The 11528-nt window shown below is 35.7% G+C and overlaps 2 protein-coding genes across 4 annotated transcripts; one reads left to right on the top strand and one right to left on the bottom strand.

Moving 5' to 3' along the window:
* The first annotated feature begins 341 nt into the window (after window positions 1-341).
* LOC130810185 (pentatricopeptide repeat-containing protein At5g16420, mitochondrial) lies at window positions 342-4126 on the top strand. 2 transcript variants are annotated; one of them, XM_057676158.1, is made up of 3 exons: window positions 342-2117; window positions 3277-3518; window positions 3601-4126. In XM_057676158.1, exon 1 carries the CDS (start codon window positions 414-416, stop codon window positions 2043-2045), a length of 1632 nt encoding a protein of 543 aa, XP_057532141.1. In that variant the 5' UTR covers window positions 342-413; the 3' UTR covers window positions 2046-2117; window positions 3277-3518; window positions 3601-4126. The 2 variants fall into 2 exon arrangements, with proteins under 2 accessions (XP_057532141.1, XP_057532142.1); XM_057676159.1 differs by having other exon boundaries at window positions 3257-3518; window positions 3601-4079.
* A 328-nt stretch (window positions 4127-4454) lies between these two features.
* On the bottom strand, window positions 4455-11107 carry LOC130810184 (probable methyltransferase PMT26). 2 transcript variants are annotated; one of them, XM_057676157.1, is made up of 9 exons: window positions 10811-11107; window positions 9256-10015; window positions 9047-9159; window positions 8501-8771; window positions 8307-8417; window positions 7677-7851; window positions 5886-6134; window positions 5033-5227; window positions 4455-4939 (listed from the first exon to the last, which is right to left on the bottom strand). In XM_057676157.1, the coding sequence occupies exons 2-9, from the start codon at window positions 9956-9958 to the stop codon at window positions 4717-4719; spliced, it is 2040 nt and encodes a 679-aa protein (XP_057532140.1). In that variant the 5' UTR covers window positions 9959-10015; window positions 10811-11107; the 3' UTR covers window positions 4455-4716. The 2 variants fall into 2 exon arrangements, with proteins under 2 accessions (XP_057532140.1, XP_057532138.1); XM_057676155.1 differs by having other exon boundaries at window positions 9047-9196; window positions 9290-10015; window positions 10811-11106.
* Between the last annotated feature and the right edge of the window lie 421 nt (window positions 11108-11528).

Here is an 11528-nt window from a genome sequence, read left to right as displayed (position 1 = left end):
AAAAATATTAAAAGAAAGTTAGTGGAAAAAATATAGAGACCACAACTAATAAAAAATATATTTAAAGTTAGTGAGAAATATATAAGGATCATAAAAAATATAAAAATGTTAAAATAAAGTTAGTAAATGATATGTGGGAATAACAAATGGAACACTTCAAAGTGTAAAGTGAAAACTTTTTTAAGAAACGGAGAAAGTAATATATTTTAAAAATCATTTAGACCCTCATATATTATAAACATAAACCACAAATAAAATTAAAATTTCTAATTTTCTTCATTGCTTACAAATTAAATCTAATCAAATAAAATCAAATTAATTTCTAATTTTCATATTTGTCCTACTCATGGGTAGCACTCATTGGAATACCATAAACCTCAAAACTGATATATAAACCCCTGAAAACCGCCTCCATGCTTACGCTCCGGCAGCCCTTCTCCTCCAACTTCCACCGCCTTCTCCGTCATACAATATCCTCCATTGCTGCTTCATCTTCACCTCCACTGACCCACGATCCTCTTATCACTATCCCCAAATCATACAAATTCACCCCTCCAATCAAACCTTGGCCTAAAAACCTCTCCCCAAAACGTCTTATTTCCATCATTAACCGTCAACAAAACCTCGATCTTGCCCTCCAAATCTTCCACTTCGCCGGAAAATTCCATAACAATTTTACCCATAACTACAATACCTACCTTTCCATCATCACCCGCCTCGCACGTGCTCGACAATTTCACCATTGCGAAGCCCTTTTAGATGAGCTCCATGGAAACTCCCTTATCAAATGTGGGGAAATACTCTTCGTAACTCTAATTCGAAATTATGGTCTTGCTAATCGTCCTAAAGATGCTGTACGTATATTTTTAAGAATTCCTGATTTTGGGGTGAATCGGTCAGTTCGTAGTTTGAATTGTTTATTGAATGCTCTTGTTCAGAATAATAAATTTAATTGGGTTTATTTGATGTTTAAGAATTCTAGGGTTAAATTTAATGTTATTCCTAATATTTTTACATGTAATATACTTGTTAAAGCACTTTGTAAGAAGGGTGATATTCAAGGTGCGATTAAATTGTTGGATGATATGCCTGGTATGGGATTGATTCCTAATGTTGTTACTTATACTACGCTTTTAAGTGGGTATGTTGCGAAAGGGGATTTAATAGGTGCTAAGAACGTTTTTCAAATGATTTTGGATAAAGGGTGGGTGCCTGATGCAACAACTTATACTGTTTTGATGGATGGGTATTGTAAGAAAGGGAGGTTGGTCGATGCGGTTAACGTTATGGATGATATGGAGGAGAATGATGTTAAGCCGAATGAGATTACTTATGGGGTTATGATTGAGGCGTATTGTAAGGAGAAGAAATGTGGGGAGGCTTTGAATTTGCTTGATGATATGTTAGAGAATAGGTATGTGCCGAGTTCCGTTTTGTGTTGTAAGGTGATTGATGTTTTGTGTGAGGAAGGGAAGGTGGAAGATGCGTGTGCGTTATGGAGGAAGCTTTTGAAGAAGAATGTAACACCCGATAATGTTGTATCGAGTACGCTTATTCACTGGTTGTGCAAGGAAGGGAAGCTTCAGGAGGCGAGGAAATTGTTCGATGAGTTTGAGAGGAGTTCAGTCCCGGGGTTGATGACTTATAATATGCTGATCGCGGGGTTGTGTGAGGCGGGGGAGTTGTATGATGCTGGAAGGTTATGGGATGATATGTTGGAAAAGGGATGTATCCCTAATGCTTTTACTTACAACATGTTGATTAAAGGGTTCTGTAAAATTGGGAATCCTAAAGAGGGGATGAGGGTTTTGGATGAGATGTTTGACAAAGGATGTTTGCCTAATGATGCTACTCATAAAATATTGATTGAGGGGCTCTCTCGTTCAAAATTGGACTCTGAAATTATGAACTTACTCTCCATTGTGGCTAATAGGCGAGGAAAAATCGATGCGAGTTTGTGGGAAGTCATCCTCACTAATGCTCTCGTTAATGTAGATACCGGGAAAATTCTTGAGAGTATATTTCCACCGGATGTTAGGGCATGACTTTGTTCGGAGGATTCCATGTATTGCGTTCCTTGGTGCCTCTTCCTGGCAGCTATCAGATACTCGATTTAGGTATTGCATTGCTCTTAGCTACTTATATCATTCTCCTGGCGTTCTATATGAGCCACAGTTTTTGTTACAGCTCCGTTTTTCCATTTACGTTTCTTAAAGATAGACCTCAAACTTGTTAACTTATATTTTGCTATGGAAAATCATTCTTACTAAACACCTTGTGAGTTGTTACATTGCATCATTGCTTGTATTGTGACTTTTGCGTGGGGGAGGCCTTTTTTTTTCTCCGTATTCTTTATTTCTACAATATCAAAGTGGATCTTATAGCAAATGCATTGCAAGACAGGCTAATTTAGTTAAATTATGGTATAGACTATTGATAGGGTATCTATTTTCTGATCTAGATTGTTGTTCTCTCTTACTCTAGCTAGGAGTATGTAGGGAGATGTAAGTGGATCCCTTTTTACACTTTTGTAGGGGGTGTGAGTCCCTTTATACTATGTTTGGATAACAAATTAGGAGTGAAAAGAAAGGAAGAGAGGGGGAAGGGAAAGGAAGGGGAGTTATAAAGAGGGAGAGTGCACTTTGTTTAGGAGGAAATGAAAGGGGAGGAAAAAGGAAAGAAAATGAGTGTTTTCCTCCAAATCTTTACACTTTAGGAGAGATTGTATTCTATGTTTTCCCTCCGTCTCTCTCTATCCAAACGAGGGATCTCCATCCTTCTAAATTCCTCCCTTCCTTTTCCTCCATTTCTCTCTATCCTATCCAAACACAGTGTTAGTATTTAAGGTAACTTGGAAGAGTAAACAAAACAAAAATGTTAGTAAAAACAGACTAAAAGGAAAGTAGAACATCAAAATCGAACAAATTGGAATGGGAAGTGCAAAGGTCAATTTTTAATGAAGGGAAGATACATAGAGCAAGAGAATGGAGAACAACTAATTTAGACATTGCGAAAGAACTTTAGAGGTTGCATATGTGGTTTCTTTTATCAGACCACGTTATGTCTAGACGGAACTTCTTACATTAAAATTAAAACAATAAACTAATTATTGAGATTTGTCTGGCAACTCCTCATTGAATCTTAGCTGTAAATGTTTTTACATATTTTCTTTTTATACTGCTACTTATCTTATAGGTTGTTCTTGCTGCCCTTTTATAGTATAAGTCACCTTACTGATCTGATTGTTGCTCATCAGGCTAATTTTGTTTGGTATAGTGTGATTCAGAGGCTGTTGGTTTTATTGATGCATTTTATGAATCCACAAATAGCTCAAGAACGGAAAGAGGGGCCGAGAAATCAGAAAGGTATAGAAGAATTTAGCAAACAACTGAGAATGCTGAAGCCATTGATGTCCGAGTTTGGAATTTGATGCCATGTATGTGAAGATTTCTTTTTAGGTATTGAGCCCTTTCTAAAATTATGCTGAGGGTGCAGCGGATAAGGATGAAGCCATGAAGGTAAAGCTTGGACCTTTTTATTTGCCATGAATTACCATATACCTTGATATTATTCTTATGGCTGGATACCTTGAATTCTCAGTGAAGTCATGCATATCTGAATGGAGCTAGGAACCAGAATGTTGCTACAGGAGATAGATTGGTGCTGTGAACCATTGCAACTGGCAAGCAATGGAAAATCTCAGGTTAGAATCGTACGAGAAACCTGGTGACTAGATGCTAGGAAATGATAATGCTGGTGCTGACTGCTGAGCAGGCTCTTTCCTGTCTTTCAATTGACGAAATGTGTTTCAGAATTCAGTCTGTAGCCACGATCAATCCAATTATTTTCGGCCCCATTTCTGTTGAGAGTATTATGCCCGCATTTCTGTGCTCGATTTATTTATCTTGTATGTAGTGCTGGTTTCACCGATTAGAATCATTTTCGGCCCGTTTGGTTGTTGGTAGTTAATGTTGGAATGATAATGAAAATTTAGTGTAGTTTTAGTAGAAAAATCACTCGATAAGTTTAAGGTCATATCATGTTTTTCATAAAATACATTCAATACATTACTATTTGAAAATGTGATATTACGTGATAATGAAAATTTGTAAACAAAATAACACTTTGCCATGGAGAATGACTTGTTATATCTTAAAAAGTTACGCTTCACACTATTCTCATCACGGTCATTAGTCTCACCTAGACAAGATTTGAGAGCTAAAAATGCATGCATTCTCATGTGTTATGGTGATAAAAAAGTTATTTATGACCGGTCTAAGTAGCAAATATCATTTGCAATTAGACATAAATAAAAAATGCGCATAATTCAGTAAATCATCTCTAACTTTAATTTGTTTAAACATATTATTTTGTCATTTCTAAAACGTGCGTTGAAAGTTGAAAATCTTGCACGGATTGCAGGAGTAACAAGTATAATTTGAGGCTCTAATATAACTAAACTAAATTACATCAAGCAAATCATAACTATCATGAGGAAAAATACAACTTGTTTTGGATGAAGCTTGTGAAAAATACTACAATCAAAATTCTGCATCCACTTTAGTTTGTGTATTGTGTAAGGGAACCTATCTCAAAATATGGAGAAAAGAATAAGAATACAGCAGTTGCATTTTAGTTGATGCTGCCAAATAAATAAAAGAATACCTATCTCAAATCTCATTTTAGTTTGTGTATTGTGTAAGGGAACCAAATCACTCATACGTTCGCCCTGACTATAGTTTCCACTTCCGAGGGACGCCACAATGTCTTCATTACACAGAGTACGCCTTCATTATTATTACGATAAATGATCTTCCAATGAAGCGTCTTAGCCATGCTCCCTATCTGGGCCATGGTCACGACATTATCCCTAACTATCAACCTACCACCGGGCCTCAAAATCCTATCTACTTCTGCCATCACCGAGACTATGTTACACCTGTTAGTGGCAAAACAAATGACTATCACATTACAACCTGATCATAGGGTGCTTAAGATGATATACAACCGTAAGTATCTGACGTTTCCAAACCTTTTCGTTAGATCAAAGAAGAGATGATCTGCGTGAAGGACATCGTAAGATCTTGGGTACGTACTGAATGATTCACACCAATTGTGATATATTCCAATAAGACCTCGTTCGTATATGATGGGAAGAGTGTTTGAGGAGTTGATAGGAACTACGTTCATCACCCACAGTTTTAAATGATTCAAAGCTGCAGCAAATCTGTTCAATAGAAAAAGATTTAAGGAAGATTCATCAAGCAAACACAAAGGAGAAACAATGATAAAGGCCAAGTTACTTTCACTTTTTCAACTACCAAAATATTATCAGCTCGTCTTGTATGAGACCGTCTCACCTTGAGACGAATCTATATAATTAGCCTATTTTTCTAATTGATAACTTTAAAATTGTAAGTGATAACACACTAAATGTACATGAGTCAGCCCGATAGTGATGGTCTCACCATGAAACCGTCTCATTTAAGAATTTGTGAAATATTAGTGTGGTTATTGTGGAAATAAAAGGCCACTTTATTGTGGTAAAAAGGAATACATATGTCACACTTTAAGGAAAGCTATCATCATCGGATCAAAGTAGCTTATCAGAATGCTAACTTTTAGGGGTTGTTTGACAATTGGCTGTTGGCTATTGGCTTTAAGTTGGCCCGTTTGATCAGCTGGAAATGTTGGTTATTTTTGTTGGCTTTTAAGCTAGCTGATGTTTGGCAAAATTTAAGTATTGGCTTAAAGCCAACTAACTTTCAGCTGGCTTAAAAGCCATTTACCAAACACTTTTTTTACTGTTTGATCAACCAACAAGCCAAAAGACATCCGAAAAGCTAAGCAAAAAGCCATGAACCAAACACCCCTTGAACTCTTACCCTCCATAAGATGCTCTCATGTCCATGACATTCCTCACCAACGACCAGTCGACTCCAATCCCATTCAAATACAAATGGGCAAATGCATATTTCCAGTGGTTATAGTCATCAATGAAGTCCTTGAGAGAAGCACCCTTCAACCAATAAGGAGGTTCCTCCAACCTCGATGGCCAAAGTGCCGGCCACTTGAATCCGCGTTCATATGGATCTTTCACCACTTTATGTATGCACTGCTGCAGTGGTGTATACCTGAGGAGCATACATAAGCAAACTCATCAACACGGACTAATACTTTTAAGCACCATAAAGGCACGACCGAGCAAGCAACGCCATACATTTCTAAATTTCTTTCTTGTTATCTTTTCCACCCTTTTAGCCTACATACATGCTTCAGTGAGTGGCAGCAGCCTAATGCATTTTCAATTTTCTTAATAGTAGATTAGTGTTAGATAGGGCTAAATACGGTATATTTCTCACGGTGATTTTTTTTGTTCCTTTAGCTGAACTGAATCTATATTGTTGGGATTAAGGCTTTGACATTTTTGTTACTTTAGAGTTAGTAAGTAGCAAGCCATGAAAATGCTCCTAGCCATCTTCAACAATGGTCACATTTTAGTAGAAGGGAAAACACTATGGAGCTTTTGTGAATCCGCACCACAGATTCTAGAACTTGTACGGTTCAAGCAATGTTTCTTATCATACAACAATGCCAAAAGTCATAATCACTACATATGGGGTCGACTATTAAGTAGTCGATTCCAATAATCATCCACATGTATTCTCATCCTCCATCTATTCGTATTTATTTTCATTTGCTATGAAAAATCCAAATCATCTTCGGCCATTTCTTCCTTATCTAAGCTTCTCAAAGTTCTTAACTTTTCTAACTCGTAAATTTTCGGTCTAATTTGTACTTGATTTCAATAACTGCGATTTCATGACCCTTTCTTATGTCTTTATTTCGAATTCTGTCGTTTAAGGTATGTCCACTTAATCTTAACATATACATCTTAGTTATCCTCATCTTTCTAGAATGATCTTTTCTAATGAACCAACATTTGGACCTATATACTAGTGCTGGTCTAGAACCACCACAGACAAAAAAGGCTCAGACCAACTGTGGTTGAAAAAATATTTTTCTCATGGGATTTTCAGAAAGTGACTTCTCCATGTTAGTAATTAAAAAGTATATTAATAAAATTTATATTGAAACGAATCAAACAAGATCTCACTTGACTATATTTTGACATCTAGATTAAGAATATAATACAATTATGAGTGATTGATAAATAGTATCAAAAAATCAAATGGGACAATTGCTCTGTATTGGAGGGAGTACTGATCTACCAATTATAAAAATATAGTTATTATCTCCATTTCAATTTGTCTGACTCAGTGTCACGTGATTTGCTAATTGCCTTGTGAATCGCGAATCGAAAAAAGTAAACTATAGTCAGGTTTAGGCTATTTTTGAACCATTTTAAGCGAATCGCGAATCCAAAAAGCAAACTATCTACCGAATTATGTTTCACTAACTAACTCTACTATCATAAAGAAGATAGAACAAAAACCACACTCTCTTGGAGTCTTAGGTAAGCTGTCTTCATAAACATAGGAGATGAAGAACATGAAAAGTTCACTTGCATAGACATCTTAGTGCATAAAGATTTTGAACTACTTCCTAAGGTCAACTAACCATATGACAACTGACAAGAAAAAAAAGGCAGTTGCTTCAGCATGCTCACATGATTTCAAAGTTGGAAGATCATTAAAAGGTTAGGCAGAAATTACCAGGCTTCATTAGGGTCATCAGATTGATCACAAAGAGGAGGATCATTATGAAGTCTCCCCTCGTAGCATTCATTCGACGTAGTTTTTCTGAATATTGCAGCAGACTTACTGTTTACTGCATCTTTTCCCACTTTAACAAGTTCCCAGCACATCGATTTAGTTAACTTCGACATTTCTGCATTGGATATCACAGGCATGATAACTTTGTCTTAGAAGAAGCAGAACTAAACTCTGACAATACTAGTTTTTCCATCGGGAAGGGGGAGATGTATGCAACCTTATCATCTACAACATTACGAAAAAGGTGAATAAAAATAAATAGGGACATTCTATATGGGAGCAACATACTTTTGAAACGCCAATGGTAGCAAATCTTAACCATAAAATCTACTGTAGCTTTAAGGAAAGAAGACAAGTTCAAATAAGATATTTCACAACTTAACGGCCAAAATTAAACGTTTTTAGCACCATTAATATTACCGTAAGCTTTAAGTACAACATTACAAGGCTATTATGTGGAAAATTTTTTAAGATTTGCTACCACTGACATTTCATAAAAGTATGTTGCTACCATATAGAATATCCCAAATAAATATCATCTGACAATGCTCAGATTACAAAAATGTATACCTTTCCAGATGCCAGTATCCTCAGCACCTTTCCTGTAAACTGGAGTAGCAGACCACACAAAGTAGCCTCCAGGTCGCAAAACACGATTTAGTTCCAAGAGGAGTTTACCGCCTAGACCCAAATAGAAACGGGTTACAAACAGAAATATGTTTGTGTAACAGATGAAATACCAATTACACCAAGATAGAAATTACCTTCGATATGCCAAGGGACCCTGCAGCGAGCACAATGGACAATGTCGAAGACCATGGAAGGGAAGGGTAATCTTTTTGTTCCCATAACAGCAGAAATAGCAGGAATTCCTCTTTCAAGAGCAAACTGAACCTGCGCTTCATGCTCGTCCTTGGGAGCTAGTGACATAGTGATAACATCTCTGTCGAAAAGATAGCCTCCGAAACTTGCTACACCACATCCAACATCTAATACAACACGGCTCTGCTTACCCCAAGAAATAGCAGGAACAGTCTGGATTTCAAAAATATACGATTTGAGAAAGTTTCAACCCGACAAATACAGTACAGAAATATAAAGAACACAGTTTAAGGACTCGTTATCAAATTGCAATTTGTTATAGGGAAACAAGAACACTCACAAATCATATCTGATGACAAAAATTGACTAATGAAACTAAAATTTTGATTCCTACGAACTTTCGAATGATCTCAATATCACCAAAACACGGGTTGTTTTTTGCAGAGTTATGAATGTGATAACAAGATAAAACCAAAAAATGGAATCACCTGTTGTAAATAATCAATATAATGTAGAGCACCAAACTTAAATTGAGTCCCGCCTCCAGGAAACGTAAGATATCGGTCATAAACCTTCACCCAGTTTTGCTTCCCCTTGTAAGCTGCAAGCTTTGTATGAGGAACATTCACAAACCATATCTGATAACATACCAAAATATTTTATTAGAAAAAACAAAACAACAACTATTATTTCAAACCTTTATATAGCTCCCATTCAAAGGTTAAGTGTACCATATCTCTGCTTTTAGGCCATTTTACTTGGGTTCTATACCCTTTAGGTAGAGGAACAAGACAGGTAGGAGCTTTGTCAGGACAGTGTCGTTCCCTATGCTCATAGTGTCTCGTTGTACGTAGCTGTTTTATCACTTGCACATTGTCTAGACAAGGAATATAATCTGGCCCTGTAGTAACATTACATACTTTCCATCTATACTCTTTTTGGTGCAACCCTACACTGTTTCTATCGACTTTTCGAGTACTTGTATTGGTCTCATCTTCTCCGCTCTTTCTCTCTTTTGCTCCATTGTTTTTATCTCCTTTCCTAGAACCCGACTCATTTTCAACCCGTTTGTGATCATCACTGGAACTAGAATTCTGAGACTTCTTTTTCGGGATTATAATTTTAGTTCCCTGCACGCTATGATCACCATCTATCTGCACACTACCTATACCGTCATTCACTTTCAAGGCATCCTTAGGCAAGGAATCGATAGTCTGTTTTACAACCATTGGCATCCCACCCATAAACTGTTCTACTGATATTCTTGTGCGGATAGGGCCGGTTGATAATGTCATCCAGGCCCCTAGCACACAAGTTGAAATGAACCCTGACATACAAATTATCAAACAGAAGTTCAAAGAATTTTGCCCGTCGAATCGAGCATACCTTTCCTGAGCCATGATCACTACAAAATTGGTATTGTCCTTGTCAATTATATAATTTCACAGATCACAACCCTGTAGAGGCAAAAGAATTTAAGAAAAGATCAAACAAACCCACAAATTGCAGAAAAAAATCTTTAAAAGTACTGATATTAACTACTTGAACACTTATAACAGATTAGTACACAACAAGCCAAAGCTTTTATCCCAGTAAACAATAGATCGTTTCAAGTGGTCGTACTCACGGATTCTTCTTCTCCATTCATTTGACTTTCAACCATCTCAACATGTAATGTAAGTCTAAATCCTCCATATCGCTTTCCACTCCTACCCTCGAGTTTCAACTTTTTATTTTCCTCATTGGTTCGCTAATATCCCCTTTTTGCACATACACAAACCATCTCAAACAATTCTCTTTTGTCCTTTCTTATTATTAAGCTTGAAAAATATCTGGGTACAAAATTGGATTTAACAGAAATATCTTCCCAAAAGTAAACAAAAAAATAGAGAAATTGCTAACCAAATGTGTAGAATTTGCATAAGACACTCAAAGCTAACAAGATAATTGAGTCATAAGTCCATGCATCAATTTTTACCAATTTATACCAAAACAATAAAAACCCTTTTGGATAATCAAGGAATATAAATTCAGTTCCTTGACAATAAACAATGAATCAAATTCCATCACAAATAAACATAAAAACAGCCAAAGATGAAGACTTTAAGTAAATTATGACAAATTCTTAACAAAAACAGTATCACCCATTTTATATTAGAACCCATCAAATATCATAAACAAATAAGATCATAAAACATTCTAGGAAAGCAAAAAAATAAGTATAATATTGCATTATAAAGGGAGAAATGAACCTTTATTCATCTCCAAATATCAAGAAATGGAACTAGGATGAATTCTTAAAAGAAATAAGAAAAGCATTCGGATCTTTGGTGTAAGAAGTGATGAATGATGATGGGTGTTTATTGGTTAAACAGGAAGAACATTGAACATTCAACATTAAAGATGAAAAATGGTTTCCTTGCAGGAATTGTGGGAAATGCTGAATCAGTAAAGGGTAATGTTGTACGTCAAGATCATGGACACAGTAATCGAAAATGGCACCTTGAGCCCCCAGATTGTGAATTTTGAGTAGTAGTTTCTAAATCTAACCAGGGCCCGAGAATTTGGAGGCCGGGCCCTTCATTTTTTTGTATGTACAAATAATAAAAATATTTATTATTATATTAAAAAATTTATTTGTCAAATTTTTTTAACAAACTTAGCCTCAAGAGTACTAATCTTAAAAAAATACTACCTATTTATGATAATTTGATAAATATATTAACTCATAGAGTTAATTTTAAAAGGTAAAAATTCGTATAAAAACAAAATAATTCTTGATGATTGAAACCATTTTTTTAAGTTCAAGATTTCTTAGTGTAAATTGTTTGCTATTATTAATTACAAATTGCTATATTTAATTAATAAATAGCATAATTTGTCTCAAAATTTTAAAAAAAAAATAGCAAACTGTCCAATGTGTATAAGGAGTTATTTTTGTGAGAGACATCTCTCAACGAAAGGACATAA

The sequence above is a fragment of the Amaranthus tricolor genome, chromosome 4 (genome assembly GCF_026212465.1).
Source record: "Amaranthus tricolor cultivar Red isolate AtriRed21 chromosome 4, ASM2621246v1, whole genome shotgun sequence".
In the NCBI taxonomy this organism is placed as follows: Eukaryota; Viridiplantae; Streptophyta; class Magnoliopsida; order Caryophyllales; family Amaranthaceae; genus Amaranthus; species Amaranthus tricolor.
Note: the sequence above shows the minus strand (reverse complement) of the source record. Positions and strands in the feature narration are given on the sequence as shown.